Source organism: Triticum dicoccoides, chromosome 2B, assembly GCF_002162155.2.
Source record: "Triticum dicoccoides isolate Atlit2015 ecotype Zavitan chromosome 2B, WEW_v2.0, whole genome shotgun sequence".
Classification (NCBI taxonomy): Eukaryota; Viridiplantae; Streptophyta; class Magnoliopsida; order Poales; family Poaceae; genus Triticum; species Triticum dicoccoides.
The window spans coordinates 801,989,753-802,009,606 of NC_041383.1; the positions used below are offsets into that span (position 1 = coordinate 801,989,753).

General features: G+C 40.2%; 2 protein-coding genes across 2 annotated transcripts; one reads left to right on the top strand and one right to left on the bottom strand.

The window, feature by feature from the left end:
- Nucleotides 1-1,856: 1,856 nt before the first annotated feature.
- On the top strand, nt 1,857-18,069 carry LOC119366437 (putative callose synthase 6). The gene is made up of 42 exons (XM_037632172.1): nt 1,857-2,212; nt 2,682-2,782; nt 3,723-3,832; nt 3,936-4,023; nt 4,134-4,247; nt 4,340-4,480; nt 4,598-4,702; nt 4,839-4,930; nt 5,006-5,129; nt 6,034-6,165; nt 6,251-6,327; nt 6,423-6,513; nt 7,899-8,021; nt 8,097-8,214; nt 8,402-8,733; nt 8,817-8,869; nt 8,959-9,019; nt 9,651-9,732; nt 9,818-9,867; nt 9,950-10,036; nt 10,124-10,228; nt 10,339-10,430; nt 10,543-10,624; nt 10,708-10,868; nt 10,963-11,089; nt 11,188-11,294; nt 11,371-11,455; nt 11,554-11,705; nt 11,919-12,028; nt 12,109-12,342; nt 12,419-12,478; nt 12,604-12,790; nt 12,865-12,982; nt 13,271-13,393; nt 13,995-14,113; nt 14,206-14,289; nt 15,281-15,393; nt 15,471-15,700; nt 16,124-16,927; nt 17,043-17,093; nt 17,190-17,375; nt 17,617-18,069. The coding sequence occupies exons 1-42, from the start codon at nt 2,002-2,004 to the stop codon at nt 17,854-17,856; spliced, it is 5,862 nt and encodes a 1,953-aa protein (XP_037488069.1). The 5' UTR covers nt 1,857-2,001; the 3' UTR covers nt 17,857-18,069.
- LOC119366438 (E3 ubiquitin-protein ligase AIRP2-like) lies at nt 3,297-19,649 on the bottom strand. The gene is made up of 5 exons (XM_037632173.1): nt 19,550-19,649; nt 19,268-19,435; nt 19,081-19,138; nt 18,724-18,967; nt 3,297-3,522 (listed from the first exon to the last, which is right to left on the bottom strand). Exons 1-3 carry the CDS (start codon nt 19,642-19,644, stop codon nt 19,111-19,113), a joined length of 291 nt encoding a protein of 96 aa, XP_037488070.1. The 5' UTR covers nt 19,645-19,649; the 3' UTR covers nt 3,297-3,522; nt 18,724-18,967; nt 19,081-19,110.
- Between the last annotated feature and the right edge of the window lie 205 nt (nt 19,650-19,854).

The following is a 19,854-nucleotide window of genomic DNA, read 5'->3' on the forward strand; positions in this document are numbered from 1 at the left end:
AATGATTTGATTTTTTGATAAGGGTAAGGATTCGGTTCCAAATTCTGCTAGTTTTGTGGATAACTGTTGGTTATCGTTCTCATCTTGCCATTCCAATGTAGTTTTGGTCCCTAGCGTCAAAGGTAAGGCAGTAGCGGCTGGGATGGAGAGCTTGACACTTAAGATTTAAGAAATGATATTATTTTGGTAAGGGTAAGGATTCGGTTTCAGATTATGCTAATTTTGTGGATAACTACCAGTTCTCGTTCTTGTCTTGCCATTCCAATGCAGTTTTAGTGTGTGTAGTGTTGGTGAAGCTGAGCTTCGGATGTGTCTCGTTGGTCTGTACATATCACTCTTTATAGACCCGCTATTTCGAAAACAGACTGCACTTTTGTGATTCCCTTCCTAGCACATGATAAACTTGATAGATCGTCTCAAGTTGGTCTGAAGGAGACTTTAGTCATCACAAAGCTACTTCCAAATTTTAAGTTGACGAAGATCAATAGGCGGGCCAATATGGTGGCACACCAGATAGCTAAAATTCAATTGTAATAATAGGCTTGATGATTTTCATTTTATTTTTCGTAATAGCTTTATGCCCTGCATGGCTTATATGTTGCAAGGAACGATTGTATTAAACCTTTTTGCTTAATTAATATATAAGAGTGTTTTCAAAAAATAAAAATGGGTTGTAACAAATATATGAGAGTGTTTTCAAAAAGGAAAAAACTAACGCCCACATGTGTGGCATCTTGCACATCGCCCGCACACCTCATTTACCACTCATTTTGCCACGCGTGAATAGATGGCATCATCAGGAATCTTTTTGGTTATTGGCTTAAAAATGTTTTATCTCTTAAATAAAAAATTGAATTAAAAATCCATTTTCACCATTAAATCTGTCTCGACGAGATCTTCAAAACTAGACCCCATGTTGATATGTTTCGACGAAAAAAAAATCCCACAAGTTGCCATGATGTTTACACTGTAGTTGTCATAGTGCTTAAACTAAAGTTGCCATGCGGCAATTTGAGTTTGTAGAGCATGACAATTTTAGTACTTTGATGATGGCAACTCCAGTTCTTTGGCCATGAAAATTATTTTTAAGTGCACGTATCATGGCAATTTTAGTTTATGGTTCATGGCAAGTCTAGTTTCTTAATTCCCCATTTCTATAATATGTTAAAATTTATTTTTAAATATAGAAGAAAATAGATGAAACATATCATGACAATTTCAGTGTAAACACCATGGCAATTCATGTGAGATCTAGTTTTGAAAATCTCGTCGCGAGGGATTTAATGGTGAAAACGGATCTTCAATCAGATTTTTCATTGAAGTGATAAAACATTTTAAAAAATGAAAATTCAAAAATATTACCACATGCATGCATGCGGCGACGTGGCATAGTATGTGTGTTCAGGGGCGTGTAGCGGGTTTCGCTTCTACCACACGTGTGGGTGTTAGCGTTGTCCTTTTAAAAAATAAAAATGAGTTGTAACAAAATGAAGACACCGACTTTGATTAAGAGCACTATATATCCAGTTGTCCATCTGACAGGAGTTGATGAGTTTTTCCGTGACAACGCACGAGCACTTAGCTAGCTTGGCTTGTAAGAAGAGCCCAGCATCACCAATTAAATTAAGTAGGGGAGAGGGGAGGACGACAAAAAGACAGGACCAGGCCCCACCTGTCAGCCAGCGCTTCAGTTCCATGCCAATTCCTTGCTTCCCTGGGCGGCCATCCCATTCCCTCCCGGAAGAAAAAGGAAGCTGCCCGCCCCAAAGCCAAAGCGAAAAAGCGAGCGAGCTCCACACTCGTACCTACACACACACACACACTCGGCTCCCTCTCCCTCGAAAAAAGGGCGATGCCTTGCCTCCCTCCGCACACGTCCCTTCCCTTCTTCCTCACCCCCACCGCCACCACCTGCACCTCACCACCATCATCGCCCTCGCTGGCTGCGTTCTCTCTGCTTGATCACTAGTGACCACCATCGCAGCCACAGTGCCGTCGTCCATGGCGTCGGGCGGCGCCGGGCCGTCGCGGCCGCAGCGGCAGCTGTCGATGGGGCCACGGAACCTGTCGCGGGCGATCACCATGCGGACGGAGGGCTTCTCCGGCGAGGAGGAGGAGAGCGAGCTGGTGCCGTCCTCCCTCGCGCCCATCGTCCCCATCCTCCGCGCCGCCAACGCCATCGAGGATGAGAACCCGCGCGTCGCATACCTCTGTCAGTATACCCCATTACTCTGCACTTGCATACTCTCTGCTCCCTACTGATCCATCTCTGCTCCCACCTGGCTACACGAGTGCTGCACGCATGCGTCCAAGTAGTGCTCCAAACAAGATGATCCTTGAAAAAAACTACAGGAAAATTACAGCTCTTTTTTGTCTAAGATGAAGTTTATTCAGAATAAATTTTTTTTATCATGTCAGCCATACAAGTTATAGCATCAACCATAGGAAAACCACCCTTGAAAAAACTATACGAAGATCCAAAAGATAAGATGAACTATAATAAGGGTCAGATAAATTTTTGCCTAAGTGAACCGACCATGTCATGTAAAAAACTTAATTTAGTTCAGCATATGTGGTTGCCTCACTTTCACGCTACTACTACAATTTTGTTCAAGTAGCTCATTGCTCCTCTGTTTTGTTTTCCACCTAACTGACTGACTTGTTGGGTTATGTTACACAAGGCCGGTTTACCGCGTTCGAGAAGGTGCACAAGATGGATCCGAACTCGAGCGGGCGCGGAGTTCGGCAGTTCAAAACCTATCTGCTGCATAGGCTGGAAAAGGTATGTATAACCAAATTACTTGCTGCAAAAGCAGAGGATTGATCATCTCTTGGTGTCATGGTAAATTCGTCCGGCCGGCCAAGTAATTTTGTCGGAATGCAGCATTTCTTTTTATACAAAGAAAACAAAAGCAGAGGATTATTTCTTTTTCAAAAATAAAATGAATTACTATTCCCCTGCTCGAGATATTGACCCTGAGGCAAGGCATACATACGTGCAGTATTAAATAAATCCCTGATCCTAATTTACACCATTAGCCAACGACCATATTTTGCTTAAGGGAAAATAACTAAATCTTCATCCTTGACTTAATCTTTCATCTGTCACGTTGGGATTCTTCTCCTTGCATGGAATGGAACAAATTATTAGAAAAAGATTTGGACCCTTCTTCTCCTTGGTGCATCACATGCCTACCAAAGCAATCACGTGCACATAAAGGATCTCATATGTGTTTTATCTTGATATGCACATAAAGGTCCTGTAGCCGCATTTTTTTAGCGGCCGTCGCAACAAAACCCTCGACCTTCTTCTTATATAGGAGTATACCAAATTGAAGTAATTTTGGCACGTAAATATTCATTAACGCGCGACCATGTCTGAACAACAACAGCAGCAACAACACCAACGTCGGTCTTGGCTGTATCACAGATGACTCAGAATTACTGGTAATAATAGCTTGTCTTCGTACTCGATCAGATGATGCATGCCTCCACCGACTTGGAATATAGCATGCTGAAAGCCTGAAACCATTAGCCTATGTTAGTTCGCGCGAAATTTTGTTGACTGAGGAGTCATCTAATTTCTCTTTTTGAAAACAAATAATCTGAAACAAAGTGCTTCGATGTATAAACAGTTGTAACAATAATATAAATCTTAATACAGCCATTGTGGATTGTTTGCAACTCGTCTTGAAACATGTTTGTTGCTTGTTATTTCACAGGATGAGAAGGAGACACACCGCAAGCTTGCGTCGACTGATGCAAGAGAAATTCAGAGGTTCTACGAGCAGTATTGTAAAAAATATCTGGAGGGTTTTCAAGACAGAAAGCCGTAAGCCTCAGCATTGCGTTGCATTAACAAGTTATTTGTAGAAATGATTAAATAAAAGTCATCCTTAAGCTATGTTCACCTTTTCTGTATGTGTGACACGTAGGGACGAGATGGGTCAATACTATCAGACTGCATCCGTCCTATACGACGTGCTAAAAACGGTGTCGCCTCCATCTGGGCCTGACGCCAAGGTTCGACATTCAACGACTGCAAATAATTGGGATCATATTATTATTATTTCAACTTCATGGCTTGTTTGCACATCATGACACGTTATTACAACCTGGAATATGTTTTGCAGTTTGATGAGTACGCGGAAGGGGTTGAAAAGAAGAAAGCTTCCTTTTCACATTACAACATATTACCCCTCAATATTACTTCCGGTCCCACACAACCTGTAATGGAAATACCTGAGGTCAGGTTATGTAGTATAAATTCCATTTGCATTGACTTCTTTTTATACCACATGTAGCCTGAATGATTATCTTGTGTGTGTGAAAACTGCAGATAAAAGCAGCAGTGGAGCTTCTTCGCTGGACACAGAATCTTCCAATGCCAAGGCCGGATCCGACTAGTGTGCCTCAAGAGATAGAAGGGCCTGTTGTTAATGACTTGCTTGATTGGCTCTGGCAAACATTTGGATTTCAGGTGGAAATTAACTAATACTTGGATTTATGTTCTAGACTCTGTGCTGGGTGGTTAGGCACCAAGGTGTTCTGTTATTTGTTTCAGATTTTCATACTATGTTCTGCTTTATTGTTGTAGAAAGGTAACGTGGAGAATCAAAAGGAACATTTGATTTTGCTGCTTGCTAACATGGATATGAGAGGAAGTGATAGTGCCCGCGAGGGTGAAAGACAAATTCACATGGTAAATCTTTCTTTGAACCTCTTTCTGTCACTTATGCTGGATCAACTCATTTTGGTGAATCCCTTTTGCAACTGGATTTCTGCTCCTATTAGTGTCCATATTAAATTGATTCATGACCTTCTAATATGCCTTGCAGATACAACGCAATACAATTGATCGCTTGATGAAGAAAGTTTTTCAAAATTACATTTCATGGTGCCGATATCTGCATTTGGAGTCAAACATCAAGTAAATAATATAACATTTTGTTGCACGCATGGTGCTCAAAATTACCCTCGTTAACTGTGAGTAATTTTCATGCAGAATTCCACGCAATGAGTCCACACAACAACCAGAACTTCTTTACATAGGGTTGTATTTGCTGATTTGGGGTGAAGCTTCTAATGTTCGCTTTATGCCTGAATGCCTTTGTTATATCTTCCACCATGTAAGTGGCAATTTTATTCTTGCATCTAAGATATCTTCTTTTGATAAGTACTCCTCACATGGGAACTTTTTCATCGTACTTTGTTGCAGATTTATTAAAAATCTAGTATGTTCAATTTCTTTTTAAACATGCATAGTGACCGTAATGCTAAGAAGGCAGTAAATGCCAAATATTTTTGTTATAGAACTATTTCGGCTTTTGAGTGAGTATGGGTGAACTTCACATACCTATTCATGTAGCAGTGATTATATAATCATGTGAAGAAGTGTCTTCTGATAGAATTCCAAGGGTCAACGGTTTCATGATACTGTAGAATCCTGAGAACAACAAATTAACTTCTGACTTCTGAGGTATGCAAACGGATTCCGGTCGGCTATCACTCCCATGAAAAAGAGATATTAACATGAGTACCGGGAAACCCACATGATGAGGTTTTCTACGAAGATGCTTGTCATGGGCTAATTATTTCAGGCAATATCTATACCAAACAAAGAACAATTTGCTATCTCTGTTTTTGTAAATTCAGCAGTCTACACATTTTTAGCACATTTCAAGGCCACTAGAAAAGAAAATAAATTTTACCATGTGTAAATGGTGTAATGCATGAAAAACATTACGGATGAGCATAGACTCCAAGAGAACTACATAACAATGAAGCACGCAAAATAATAGATGGCTTGACAAACAATATGTATGTCTTTTTTTTGTTTGTTGATGTTTTTATGACATATGTATTATTATTTTGTTATGAATGACACTTTTCAGATATACTTTCGAAAATGAAGCTTTATGTTAGAGCTTCACATTTTTCTCACAAACAGATCCCGAGGCTAATGTCCTGGGTATTTCCTAAACATACACAGATTTCTTGACCAATCTTTTTCACCCTATATTCATGATTTAGATGGCAAGGGATTTATATGACATAATATCTGATAGAAGAGAAGGATTTTTTGACCCACCCTTCCAACGAGAGGGGAGTGATGATGCATTTCTACAGCTGGTTATCCAACCCATCTACAATGTTATTTACAATGTATGTACTCGGGTGTCTTGTATAATGTTCCTTGCTAAATGTTGTTTGTTATGCTTACTCGTTTAATGTTCATTTGGTTTGAAAGGAAGCTGTAATGGGTAAGCATGGTACTGTCAGCCACTCAAACTGGAGAAACTATGATGACCTGAATGAATATTTTTGGTAAGTTACTCTTGATAATTCATCATTGTGCTTTACCTATCAGTAGAATCTAAGATATCACTTCTTACTAGTCATTGTTTCCTCCACACATTCAGGTCAAAGAAATGCTTCAAACAGCTTGGGTGGCCAATGAATCAAGCCTCTGATTTTTTCACCAGTCCTACGAAAACTAATAATAATATCAAGGTATTGTATATTGACTAACCCTTTGCATATTTTTTGTGCAACATATACTACTTATTATCATACTCAATTCTTGAACTTCTTAGGATTTGTGATAAATTCTTAGGGGTTTAACGAATTCATGATAAACTCTTTGTTTAATTTCCTAGAAATGTGAAAAATTCTTTACTTACATGGTTTTAACTAGGATGTTAATATCCATAAAAATACTACTAGTTCCAAGTGGAAATAAGATATTGAAAATTTTGGTTTAAAACTTCTGTTAAATTGTATCGTTTATAATGAAAAAAAAAACACTTCAGCTTGGTCTTAGATTTGTGATACGCCTGGGAAGTGGGTAGTTTGTGGCTCCTCAAAGCCTCAAACTGCTCCAGGGGCAAACAAAAGTAAACGTGAAAGGATGATACGTACAAAAACATTAGCGAAAAATGGAATATAAGGAAACACAAAAAAAACATTGTTCCAAAGTATTAGCAACGAAATGAATACATGGAAGTGAAATTGCTAACTGTAGACATAAACAGGAAGAGGGCAGGGATACAAAAACAGTGGTAATGCAGTTGATTATATAAGATTCTGATGATTTTGAAAAATAATCGTACACTATTTTTATATCATCTTTCAATTCATTGGGGTGATGTAAGCCAAATGTGGCATGCAATATACCTACTGAGGATGTGGGAATTTAGTAAAATGGTGGGAAAGAACTGAGAGTTGTCCAAAGAACATGAACAAAAGGGAAAGCATGTTCAATACATCACATGATGTGGATTGGATAAGTTAGTAGTTGAAGAGGGGAGATGTAGGCATGTAGCTGCACACCCTTGGGGTTTGGCGGTGCCCTAATGGCGACAGAGGTAGAAATACGGTTTGTGGAGATGATCAGACTGATTCTGGTTTCTGTTTATCTCTTGAAGAACCAAAAGGGGTGAACCTTGCATTTTTCAATCACCTCATCCTTTGCATAGGAGCCAACCCTATTAAATTGATCCAACAAACTCAGACTAAGTGAATCAATCTAAACAACTTACTTGCTGTGAGAGGAAAGCAATTGCCAACTTGGGATAAATATCTACGACAGTAAGCCTTGTGCTCAACTGCACCCTTCTGGGTTTGAGGTGCTGCAACTGCACCCTCCTTGGGCCTAGGGTGCTGACAGTAATGCTGGCCCCACATGACATATATCCCTTTTTTCAGTGAACATACATGAAATCTAGATTTCCAGTGGGACATGTATGCACAGTTGCATTCAACATGTAATCTTGATTTCCAATGGGACATGTATACATTTGCGTTCGATGGTTCATATGTGTTTTTCTGAAAGAAATCTGAACAAGTTTAGTACATTTGATAGCATAGAACTAACTTTAGATGTATGCCATATGAAGCAACGTGGTCATTCGATCAGCAGGAGGAGGATGTCCAAAACAAATTTTGTTGAAGTTCGTACATTTTTGCATCTCTTCAGAAGTTTTGACCGGATGTGGGCTTTTTTCATATTAGCTTTCCAGGTATGGGCTTCGTCATTGAATTAAAACATGTCATGTTTACTTATTTGCCATATCATGTTTTCTTCTTCCTTCTAGGCCATGGTAATTATTGCATGGAGCCCTTCTGGATCACTTTCTGCTATATTCGAACCAACAGTTTTCAGAGATGTTATGACAATATTCATAACAGCTGCATTTCTAAACTTCCTTCAAGGTACAGATGCAATTTTAGTCTCAGGAACTTCAAGAATCTCGGAACCTTGCGTAGTTGTTTTATTTCAATTTCAAGCAGTCCTTGATTAATTTCCTTTTGGTTTCTGATAGAATTCGAAATTACTCTGGCTTTTATTTGTTATCCAGATGCTGCATAATTTATAAACTGATCTCTTAAACTTTTTCAGCAACACTTGAGATAGTTCTTAACTGGAAGGCTTGGAGGAGCCTAGTTTGCTCGCAGATGATACGGCATGTTCTGAAATTTGTTGTAGCGATTGGCTGGTTGATAATTCTTCCAGTGACGTACACAAGTTCTATTCAAAATCCCACAGGCCTTATCAAGTTCTTCAGCAACTGGATCGGCAATTTCCAGAGTCAATCAATTTATAATGTTGCAGTTGCTCTTTACATGTTGCCGAACATTTTCAGTGCCTTGTTTTTCATATTTCTACCAATTCGAAGGAAACTGGAGCGTTCAAATGCTCACGTTATTAGATTTCTTTTGTGGTGGACGCAGGTATATTTGATTAGATCTATCTACTTGACTTCTTAGTCGAACTGATTGTAGTGCTCGGTTCTGACATGTTTTTTACTAATCAGCCAAAATTATATGTTGCCCGAGGCATGTATGAGGACACATGTTCACTTCTTAAGTAACTTTCTCTCCCTCTCTCTCCCCCTCCCTCTCCCTCTCCCTCTTACCACCTTTGCCTAAAACTAAACACTTTTCTTCGTAAAATAGGTACACAACATTCTGGATTCTATTGCTCATATGCAAGCTCGCCTTCAGTTATTATGTTGAGGTTGGTATAATCTAGCCAGTATAATAACATTTTTACTAGTTCAAGTATCACCATGGATATATGATTGTTTGCTAAGCAAATTTATGATGTAATGGCTAGTATTTGCTCAAAATAATCCAGCAGTTTTAGTTTGTTTTGCACTTTACTCAAATTTGTGTTCCATCCGTTTCAAAATAGATGTCCTCTTATAGAAAGTCAGCAGTTATCTTTGAACACTAACTAATTAAAAAACTCAGATTGGTTAGATAGAAATTGGTCCATTGGATATTCAACTAAAAATCATTTCCCATACTACTCCCGCTTCGACTAGAGTGGGGTAGGGAGGTGTTAGACATCATAGTGCATGGGACATGCACGGACATCTCCTACAGTTGGCAACATGGGTGCTAACCAACTTGATTAATGTATCATGATTCATATGTATTGTAATCTTTGGCTTTTGGCATATGTTGCCCTCCTCCGTGTTCTATATATACCCATGTTGGGGCGTATCAACTAAGTGCAAATCCTAAACGCCTTCAGTTGCTTATTTCTTTCTTGTCCCCCAGTGACCTTGATTTTTTTTCTCTTAAGCAGCTTCAAATACTGAAAGTGTACTGACATTATTTTGTGTTGTGATCACTGTTGGCAGATTTCTCCTCTAGTTGGACCTACCAAGACAATTATGTTTTTGGGACGGGGGAGATACATCTGGCACGAGTTCTTTCCATACTGTAAGATTATGTTGTACTGGTGCTTTATCAAATGTAATTCATTACATAAGGTTTCAAACACTGATAGAATGCTACTTTTTCACAGTGCAGCATAATTTAGGTGTTGTTTTTACTATATGGGCACCAGTTGTCATGGTATGTATCAATTCATGTGTTGTGTGTGTGGGAAAGGGGGGTGGGGTAAATACCAGGCTGATAATTTTAATTTTTCCTATAGGTATACTTCATGGATACGCAAATATGGTATGCTATTTTTTCCACAGTATGTGGCGGAGTAAATGGTGCCTTCAGCCGCTTGGGAGAGGTTCGTACCATGTCTATTTTTACCCTTGGGAGTGTTGATGTTTTAGCTACCGCTAGTACAGCTTGCAGAATGCTTACCTTCCTGCAGATCCGAACCCTTGGGATGTTAAGATCAAGATTCGAGGCAATCCCAAAAGCTTTTGGTAAAAATCTTGTGCCTACACATCGTAGTGAACCAAAGAGACATGAGCAGGTCCAAATTTTCTGAACTTTGTCAGAAATCGTTTTTCCGACATTCTTTTTGGATGACACAGTAGCTGATTAATTGTCTCGTCTAATATTTGTCTGAAATCTTTTCACCAGGATGACCGGACTTCGCGTATGGAAAAGAAGTTCTCTTACATATGGAATGCATTCATCAACTCTTTGCGAGAGGAAGACTTAATAAGCAATAGGTTTGTTGTTGCTGTTAGTGTTTTCTTTTTGTTAACATGCTTTTGTTGTTGATGTTGGTCTCTTTTTTTTTTGTTAACATGCTTCTAAATTTGTTTTGTGTTTGCTTCTAAGCGAGAGAGATTTATTGGTTGTCCCATCATCTGTGGGTGACACTAGCGTTACTCAGTGGCCTCCTTTCCTTCTCGCTAGCAAGGTACGCTCATTTAATTATTCACTTGTTTACCACTCGATTTTCTCTGAGGTAATACTGTAATGCTCATGACTATGATGTCTTAGATTCCAATGGCACTTGATATCGCAAAGAGTGTCAAGAAAAGGGATGAAGAACTACTAAGGAGGATAAAACAGGATCCATACACCTATTATGCCGTAATAGAGTGTTACGAGACATTGTTAGATATTCTGTACAGCCTTATAGCAGAAACAAGTGATATGAAGTAAGGCATAACGTGTTTCTTCTAAAAAACTAATTTAGTATGTGCTTATGTCGCTAACTAATTTATTTACTATTCCATTGTTTCATGGATACAGAGTTGTTGATCGAATACGTGAGAGTCTTGAAGAGAGCATACACAACCTGTCACTTGTGAGAGATTTCCGATTGGATGAACTTCATCTGCTAAGCGATAAATTCAATAAGCTGCTAAATCTACTATTGGTACTGATAAGCAACGTTCTTTTGATTTCTTAGCAAGATATATTTTTCATACAATATTTCCATTTCAACACTACAAAAACTGTTCAATCGATTTACAGGAAATTGAGCAAGAGGGGAACGACACAGCAAAAATGACACAGATTGCCAATCTATTACAAGATACAATGGAAATCATCACACAAGATATCATGAAGAACGGACAAGGGTAAGATCTATGCTGATTGCCGAAATGTGCACCTTCAGGAATAAGTTTTGACAACCAACTTTCTTGCAAATCCCAGTATTTTGAAGGATGAGAACAGAGAGAGTCAACTGTTTGCAAATATAAATCTGGACTCGATAAAGGATGAAGCTTGGAGGGAAAAGGTCATTTATCTTTTTAGCAACTTATTTCAATAGCAGTAATTTCTAGAAGTTTACAAATAGTAGTGTCCTCATTATCTATTGGAATTCTGTGTTAACAGTGTGTTAGGCTTCGATTGTTGCTGACAACTAAAGAATCTGCAATTTATGTGCCAATAAACTTGGAAGCTCGGCGCAGGATGACATTCTTTGCAAACTCACTATTTATGAAGATGCCAAGGGCTCCACAGGTCAGCAGCATGATGTCCTTCAGGTAAGAGACCCAACTTGCTAGCCCTCTACCATATTCTTTCACCAATCCTTTTTTGTTTCTTGGCACGTAGTTAATTTCCTTTTGAACTGTTAGGTGAGCTCACCTATAGATTTCTCTGTTAGTTTTGTTTCTTCTGACGCTTTGATCGTACTGCTCTACGATTATTTTTTGCTGGAGAATATGCAATTAACAGCATTTCTGTTTCCACATCAGTGTTCTAACTCCATACTTCAAAGAGGAGGTGCTCTTTTCGGCAGAAGCTCTTCATAAAAAAAATGAGGATGGGATATCCATCCTTTTCTATTTACAGAAAATATATCCAGGTCATTTATCTCACAGTTGTGTATGTTGATTGTCTTCTGCTGTCAGTAAATGCTCACAATGAACTATTGCATGCTAACAGATGAATGGAAGAATTTTTTTGAGCGCATAAAACCTAAGGATGAGGAGTCCCGTAAATCAATGATGGATGAGATCTCACGCTGGGCATCTTATAGGGGACAAACCGCCAAAACTGGCAAAGTCACTAACACTAGTGAGCGTCCAAAACTAGAACCAAAGGATGAGTTCCTTAAAGCAAGGATGGAAGATATCTCACTCTGGGCATCTTATAGGGGACAAACACTCACCAGAACTGGTAAAGTCACTAACTCTCTTGTGTTGAATGAACGAACATCTATCTTGTTATCTAACTCTCTGTTTTATTGTGCTAGTGAGAGGAATGATGTACTACAGGAGGGCGCTTGAGATTCAATGTATTCAAGATAAAAATGGTATTGGTTAGATTAACTTTTTTTTTCTCCATGATTTATTTTTCATTTTTTCCAAATATGCCCATGATTTTCGTTCCATTCTTTGCAAATCTGCATATGTTTTTGAGTCCATTAGTATGTTGCAGCTAAACTGGATCACCAGAGAACAAATTCATCCTATCAAGATGGTGAGTCCGTTGCAGAGATGGACCTGGCCATTGCTGATATCAAATTCACCTATGTTGTCTCCTGTCAAGTCTATGGCATGCAAAAAGTATCCAAGGATGCCAAAGAGAAAGCTCGCTATCTGAACATCCTTAACCTCATGATGATGTACAAAATCTAACGCATTCATTTCTCTTAAATATTAAGGTTACTACAATCCATCTGATATTTAAAATGCACAGGTACCCGTCATTGCGAATTGCTTATATTGACGAGGTAGAAGCTCCAAATAAAGATGGAATGACAGAGAAGACTTATTATTCTGTTCTTGTCAAAGGAGTGGGTGACAAGTATGATGAGGTACTTACTGAATATAAAGATAAATATTTTCACTTAACATCATTTGCACAAAATCTTTACCGCCTTTTTTCTAATTAAAGGTAGAATACTTCATTTATTATGTTCCTTTTCTACATAATATTTTTAAACAAAAATTACACTTGTATGTGGGTAGTAGTTTCTCATCATATTTTACTCACTGATTGTTGTATACAGTCAGAAACTCATGTAAAGCAGCAACTGACCATCTGTTGCATATGCATCTTTATTTCAGTGACATTTTTATATTTTGTGCTAAACTTGATTTAGGAAATTTACCGCATCAAGCTTCCGGGCAAACCCACAAATATTGGAGAGGGAAAACCTGAAAATCAAAATCATGCCATAATATTCACCAGGGGAGAAGCACTCCAGGTCATTGATATGAATCAGGTACAGTTTCCATTTTCACAATGTGCGTGTTCAGTTCCATGCGTCAACCAGTTTATCAGCTTTGTTTGTCAAAGACGGCCCAACCAGGCCAACAATGAAGGCTTATGTGGTCTGCAACTGTGACTTGGTTCACTCCTATGAGTCCTTGGCATCTTCACTCGGATCCATCAGCCATTTGTGAATTTTGGGGCAAAAACTGGGTACAGCTAACGAACTTGGTCGACATTGTCCAAACACACTCAAAACAGTCTCACTATCCAATTGTACTACTGGATCGTGTTCATTTGCTGCCGCACACTCTTCTCTGCCCAAAAACACTAAAAATCATGTTCACATGCAACCATACAGAACAATCTCTTAAATTGTGACACCTAAGTCTTGAGCCCAATGCTGGTTACAATACCAATACCATGCTAGCTGCAAAGAGAAACAACGATAATCTGAATTGTGGCCCAGCTGGTCAATATATGCATGTAGGAGTCATAGGGAAACTGTGTGGAGTCAGTTAGAACTAACCTATAGGTCCTAAATTATTCTTACATATTGACCTAACAGGACAATGTTAATAAATTACTGGTAACTATTGCCTTTTTACTTGTAGGATAATTACCTCGAAGAGGCATTTAAAATGAGAAATGTGCTGGAGGAGTTCGAGAGTACCAAATATGGAAAGAGCAAACCCACTATATTAGGTCTCCGGGAGCATATTTTTACTGGAAGGTATATCCATCTATCCAAAGTTCTGTCCAATTATCTTGTTCATCCATTTATGATATATATGTCTGTAAGTAACATTTTTTTTTTCTATCTAGTGTTTCATCACTTGCTTGGTTTATGTCAAATCAAGAGACCAGCTTTGTTACGATTGGACAGCGAGTTCTGGCAAATCCTCTCAAGTATGTAACATTATTTTCATTTTCGTAGAGAAACTATTAATCCAATGCTTTTTAGTTAGAATGGGGAAAAAATTGAGTTGGCTGTCAGTTCCACTATATCGTTTTGGTCAAACCAAGTCCATGACCATGGGAGTATTTGTAATTCACTTCAGATTTATCTTGCGAGGAATTCGTGCCAAAAAAAACATCCTTTACATACTTAAAGTCGTAGACATTAATAAAGTATATTAAATTATGTACATGCTTAATGCTTTACATTAAATTCCTAATCTGTAAAAAATATAGTTGTAGTCTAGTAAGAATAGTATAATGTGCTACAAAGAAGGCAAGAACTTTGGATTTGTTTTTAAGGAGAACATAAGTCTGATATAAAGAGTTAAAGCATTGCTAGTTATGGTTAGACAAAAGAGAAGAGCTAACTGTGATTTGTATCCTCTTAAGGCCATAACAATTCAAGTTCCAGGCACTTTGTAGCTAAAATGTACTTTTGCTCTAACCACGACTTGCAACTTTGCTGAAATTTATAATAAAACCATGTTTTCATTAAGTGACACTTGTATGTGGCCAGGGATACTCTAGAATCTTGATTTACTTGTAGTTGCTAAGATGGTCCGCCTAGTCCTGACAATTTGCTGGGAAGCCTGGTAATCTTGATTTACTTGCTGTGATCTCGTCAACTTATGTCAACTAGACTATTATGAATTCAGGGAATATGAAGGTTTAGTGAGTGGGAAAAGAAAGAAATTCAAAATCGTTTGAAAATCGTTGCACAAATATGTCAGACCATGTTGGACAATCGTACTATGTACAAAGGCAACTAACAGTATTACGAGATGAAAGCAAGGATCACTAAACTTTTTGTCATATTGTTAAATAGTTTTGTTCAATCCTTTCTCATGTTTGTATGTTTATTTATGTATGCAAGATGCACATTTTCTTTTGATGATGAGGCTTTGTGTCCCTCTTAACTCATTATGATGTACCACTGCAGGGTTCGGTTCCATTATGGCCATCCTGATATTTTTGATAGACTCTTCCATATTACTAGGGGTGGCATAAGTAAAGCTTCCAAGACTATAAATTTAAGTGAAGATATATTTTCAGGTAAGTCTACATCTCTTGCGAACATTTTACAGTTATCCTTTACTGAAAATGCATTTACTGAATTTATAGTTTCTTAGGTTTTAATTCAACAATGAGAGGAGGAAATATCACACATCATGAGTACATGCAAGTTGGTAAAGGACGTGATGTGGGAATGAATCAAATTTCAAGCTTTGAAGCTAAGGTTGCCAATGGCAATGGTGAACAAACATTGAGTCGTGACATCTATCGTCTTGGACGCAGATTTGACTTCTACAGAATGCTATCTTTCTACTTCACTACAGTTGGCTTTTATTTCAGTAGCATGGTAAGAATACATTAACTTAAGATATCAAGGAGGAACATTTTCTCTAAATAATGCCTACGGTATCTCCTTTCTGATGCATTTTTTAGTGGACTGTAGGTAGCTAGGAGAGAACCATGGTGAATATTTATTTAAAATCCAAATTATGAGAGTTATTTATAGATCAAAAAATTCTGTGAAAGAAAACAGGAGAATTAGGTGGAGATGATCGAAGTTCAAGCCATTTATATCATCATGCACCAGTATGTTAAAATGGTTAAGCAGCAATATCATCGTTTGAATGAAAATCAACAATGTTTGGCATCATTAATACGATTTCCTTAAAATGGTCACTCTCAGGATTTCAGTTATTATCCATGAACTTATTATGTGTTCATTCTGCATATATGTATTTTGGGATACTGACTCCATAGTTCCTCCTTTCAGGTTACTGTACTTACAGTCTATGTATTTTTGTATGGGAGGTTATATCTCGTCTTGAGTGGTCTGGAAAAGTCTATTTTGCTGGATCCACGTATTCAGGAGAATATCGAGCCTCTTCAAAATGTGCTCGCTTCACAGTCAGTTTTCCAGCTTGGTTTGCTGCTTGTCCTCCCAATGGTCATGGAAGTGGGCTTAGAGAAGGGATTTCGCACAGCATTAGGAGAGTTCATCATCATGCAGCTTCAGTTGGCCTCTGTGTTCTTCACATTCCAGCTTGGCACCAAAACACACTACTACGGGCGGACAATTCTCCATGGTGGCGCCAAATACATACCTACAGGACGTGGGTTTGTTGTGTACCACGCAAAGTTTGCTGAAAATTATCGCATGTACTCCCGAAGCCACTTTGTTAAAGGACTTGAGCTGTTAATACTTCTGGTTGTATATCTAGCCTATGGAAGGTCGTACCGCACCAGCTCGAGCTTGTACCTATTTGTCACCTTCTCCATATGGTTCATGGTGGCATCTTGGCTGTTTGCACCATTCATCTTCAATCCATCATGCTTTGAGTGGCAGAAGACGGTTGATGACTGGACAGATTGGAGGAAGTGGATGGGTAACCGTGGGGGTATCGGTATGTCTGGGGAACAAAGCTGGGAGGCTTGGTGGAGAAGTGAGCAGGCGCACCTCAGGAAAACCAGTGTTCGTGCTCTCGTCTTGGAAATCCTCATGTCTCTTCGTTTCTTGATCTACCAGTATGGTATTGTGTATCATCTCAAAATTGCACGCCACAGCACAAGCATTCTGGTACTTTCTCTACATAACTAAGATGTGCTTTAATCAATTTGTACTAGTTCATTACAGCCTGGTTGCAGTGTATCCTAATGGATGTACTTTTCATTTCCTGTCGATCCACCTCTAGGTGTATGGGTTGTCATGGCTGGTTATGCTGACGGTTCTAATAGTATTGAAGGTAAGGCTTTGGCATTTCGTTTAATTTTGACCAGTTACCTGCCTCAGATGGATGCATAACATCTGGATCTGGATGTTGTACCTCAATTCTCTTCAGATGGTTTCAATAGGACGGCAGAAATTTGGGACAGATCTTCAGCTTATGTTCCGCATCCTCAAGGGCATTCTTTTTCTTGGCTTTGTCACTGTGATGGCTGTCCTATTTGCTATAGGCGGCCTAACAATTACGGATGTATTGGCTTGTACTCTCGGGTTCCTACCAACTGGTTGGTGTATTCTTCTGGTGAGTAAAACCCTCTATTTATCTACTATTAATTTTGAGCTTTAATTTGTATGTATATGCAACAAAAAAAAGTCTACCTGCTCATGAGCGTGCAAACAAGCACAGAACCAGAAAACAACACTGACTAATTAATGAATTAATTCTCTACTAGTTAACGGACTGAAAAGCTTATTATTGATCAGAAGCAAACTCTAGTAGCATGTATGCATACTTATGTTGAGCCTTCCTTCCTTCTTCGCAGATTGGGCAAGCATGCGCTCCAATGATCGAGAGGACTATGCTGTGGGACTCCATCCAGGAGCTAGGGAGGGCATATGACAACATCATGGGTCTCATCCTCTTCCTTCCCATCGGCTTCTTGTCGTGGTTTCCCTTTGTCTCAGAGTTCCAGACACGGTTGCTCTTCAACCAGGCCTTCAGCCGGGGCCTCCAGATCTCAAGGATCCTTGCCGGCCAGAAGGACATTGGGGAGTTCGAATGAATGACCAGTTCATGTTTCATTTCCGTCACTAGCTAGTTTCTCTGCGATGTGATCGACCTTTAAAGAACATATGGATAGTAGGCCATGGTATATATTGACCTCGCTCCCATGTATATTTTGTCATTATGTGCTGCCATGTTACATACTATTTTGTGCACCAGGTCATCTGAATGTGCTCGTGAATCTAGCCTTGCAGCACCTGTTTACAGCTGAGCTGATGCATTACATTTCACTCCAACTGTCCCTCATTGCCTCTCGACCTACATCCTCTCTTCTCACATATTCTGTTTCATCAGTCAATTATATGGGGAAGCTACCAAGGTCGTCAGTGCATTTGCGGGGTACATGTATTAAATGCTAAATTCAGTTTTCAAACAATCTTTAGTATTTCTCATGATGTTTTTATTAGATTTTGATTTTGTGGTGTTCAATGATTAACATAAGAAATTCTGAAAGCCAAACTACACATCAATCAATTCGAACCTAGCTAACGCGTTGCATCCTTTTGAGTCTTGTGCGGGCTCTGGGGCGACGGGGGCAGGCGGTGCATGCTCCAGCACGACGGGGCCGGGCGCAGGCTGCTAAGAACCTAACTTGTAAGAAGGTCGGGCCTTGTAAGAACCAATGGCAAAGCTGGTAAGCAGATGCAGAGGTTGCTGCATATTTTCCAAAAATGATGGCCGCGCCAGGTTAATTACTCATGGTGCATTGCCATCTGAATAAAGAGGCTCTGGTGGCCACTGCTGAAGCACTTAATAACACCGGAATGAAGAACAAACATGTTTGGTCTGGTTGAAGTTGAACTGAACAAGCATGGCAGAGAAACAAAAAAAAATACGTGAGGGCCAGGTTCTTGTTCTCACTCACCATTGACGGTAGCAGTCGATGCACATGTCGTGGATGCAGTCGGGCAGCACAGCCCTGCTGTTTAACTCCACGCAGATCCCACCCTCCTCTTCTATCTCGGCGTCGGTCTCGGAGACCAGCCTCTTACTACCCTCCCCCTCGCCGTCTCTCCTCCAGTACCTCTCCGGGCACACCGCCCTCCGCATCGGGTCGTCGATGTCGCTGACCCCATGTTCCATTTGCACAAGGGAGGGAAACATCACAGCTGTAGTAGACAGACAGACAGACAGACAATGGGAAAAATTTCAGTTCACAGGTCCGAACCGCAAAGGCTTTATTGATTTATCTTCAGTTTCTGCTGGACGTCTGTTTAGGTACCGTAGAAGAATTCCTTGGTCTGCTTTCCTTTCATGGTTGTGGTGCCGTCCACATAAACCTGCAGAGACAATGGAAGCAGAGCCAAGATTTGGTAAGAACACAAGCACGACGAGCACTGTTAATACAATATGTATGGCACGAATTCTGGAAGGGAACCACAGGCACGGAGACAGAAGAGAAGTAGTACCTTGTACTCCTACTAGATGGGGATCCTGAGGAGGCCGGGCGCGGCGCGCCGGCGAGGCTGCAGTCGGCCCGCTGCGGGGGGGAGAGGAAGCTGCGCGCGGCGGGGCTGTAGGGCATCCGCATCTGCAGGCACGCCGCCCCGTCGTAGTCCGGGGAAAAGTCCGACGCCCTGCGGCAGAGCACCGGAGACAGACGGATTCAGTCGGAAACAGCGCACCCTGGACTGAAGAAATTGAGGAAGGGGATTCTCTCCGGGGAGGGAGGGGCAGGGGAGGGCACTCACAGGGCGTTGGCGTGCTGGATGTCGGCCTCGGGCACCTTGAGCGAGTCCCTGAACGACCTCCGCGAGGCGCACGGCGCCGCCGCCGCCGCCGCCATCTCCCCCCTCCTCCTGCTCCTGCTCCGCCACCAGAGGCCGCCGAATTAAACACCGCCGCCAGAGCCGAGCAGGGCCGGCCGAAGGCCTCAGCTCGGGGATCGGCCTGGCACGTGATTTGGGCCAACCCATTCAGCAGCCGGACACGCCTGTTTCTTTCTCTCTTTCTTTCTTTATATGTTGTATTTTCAGTCGTTGTTCTTTTTTGTATC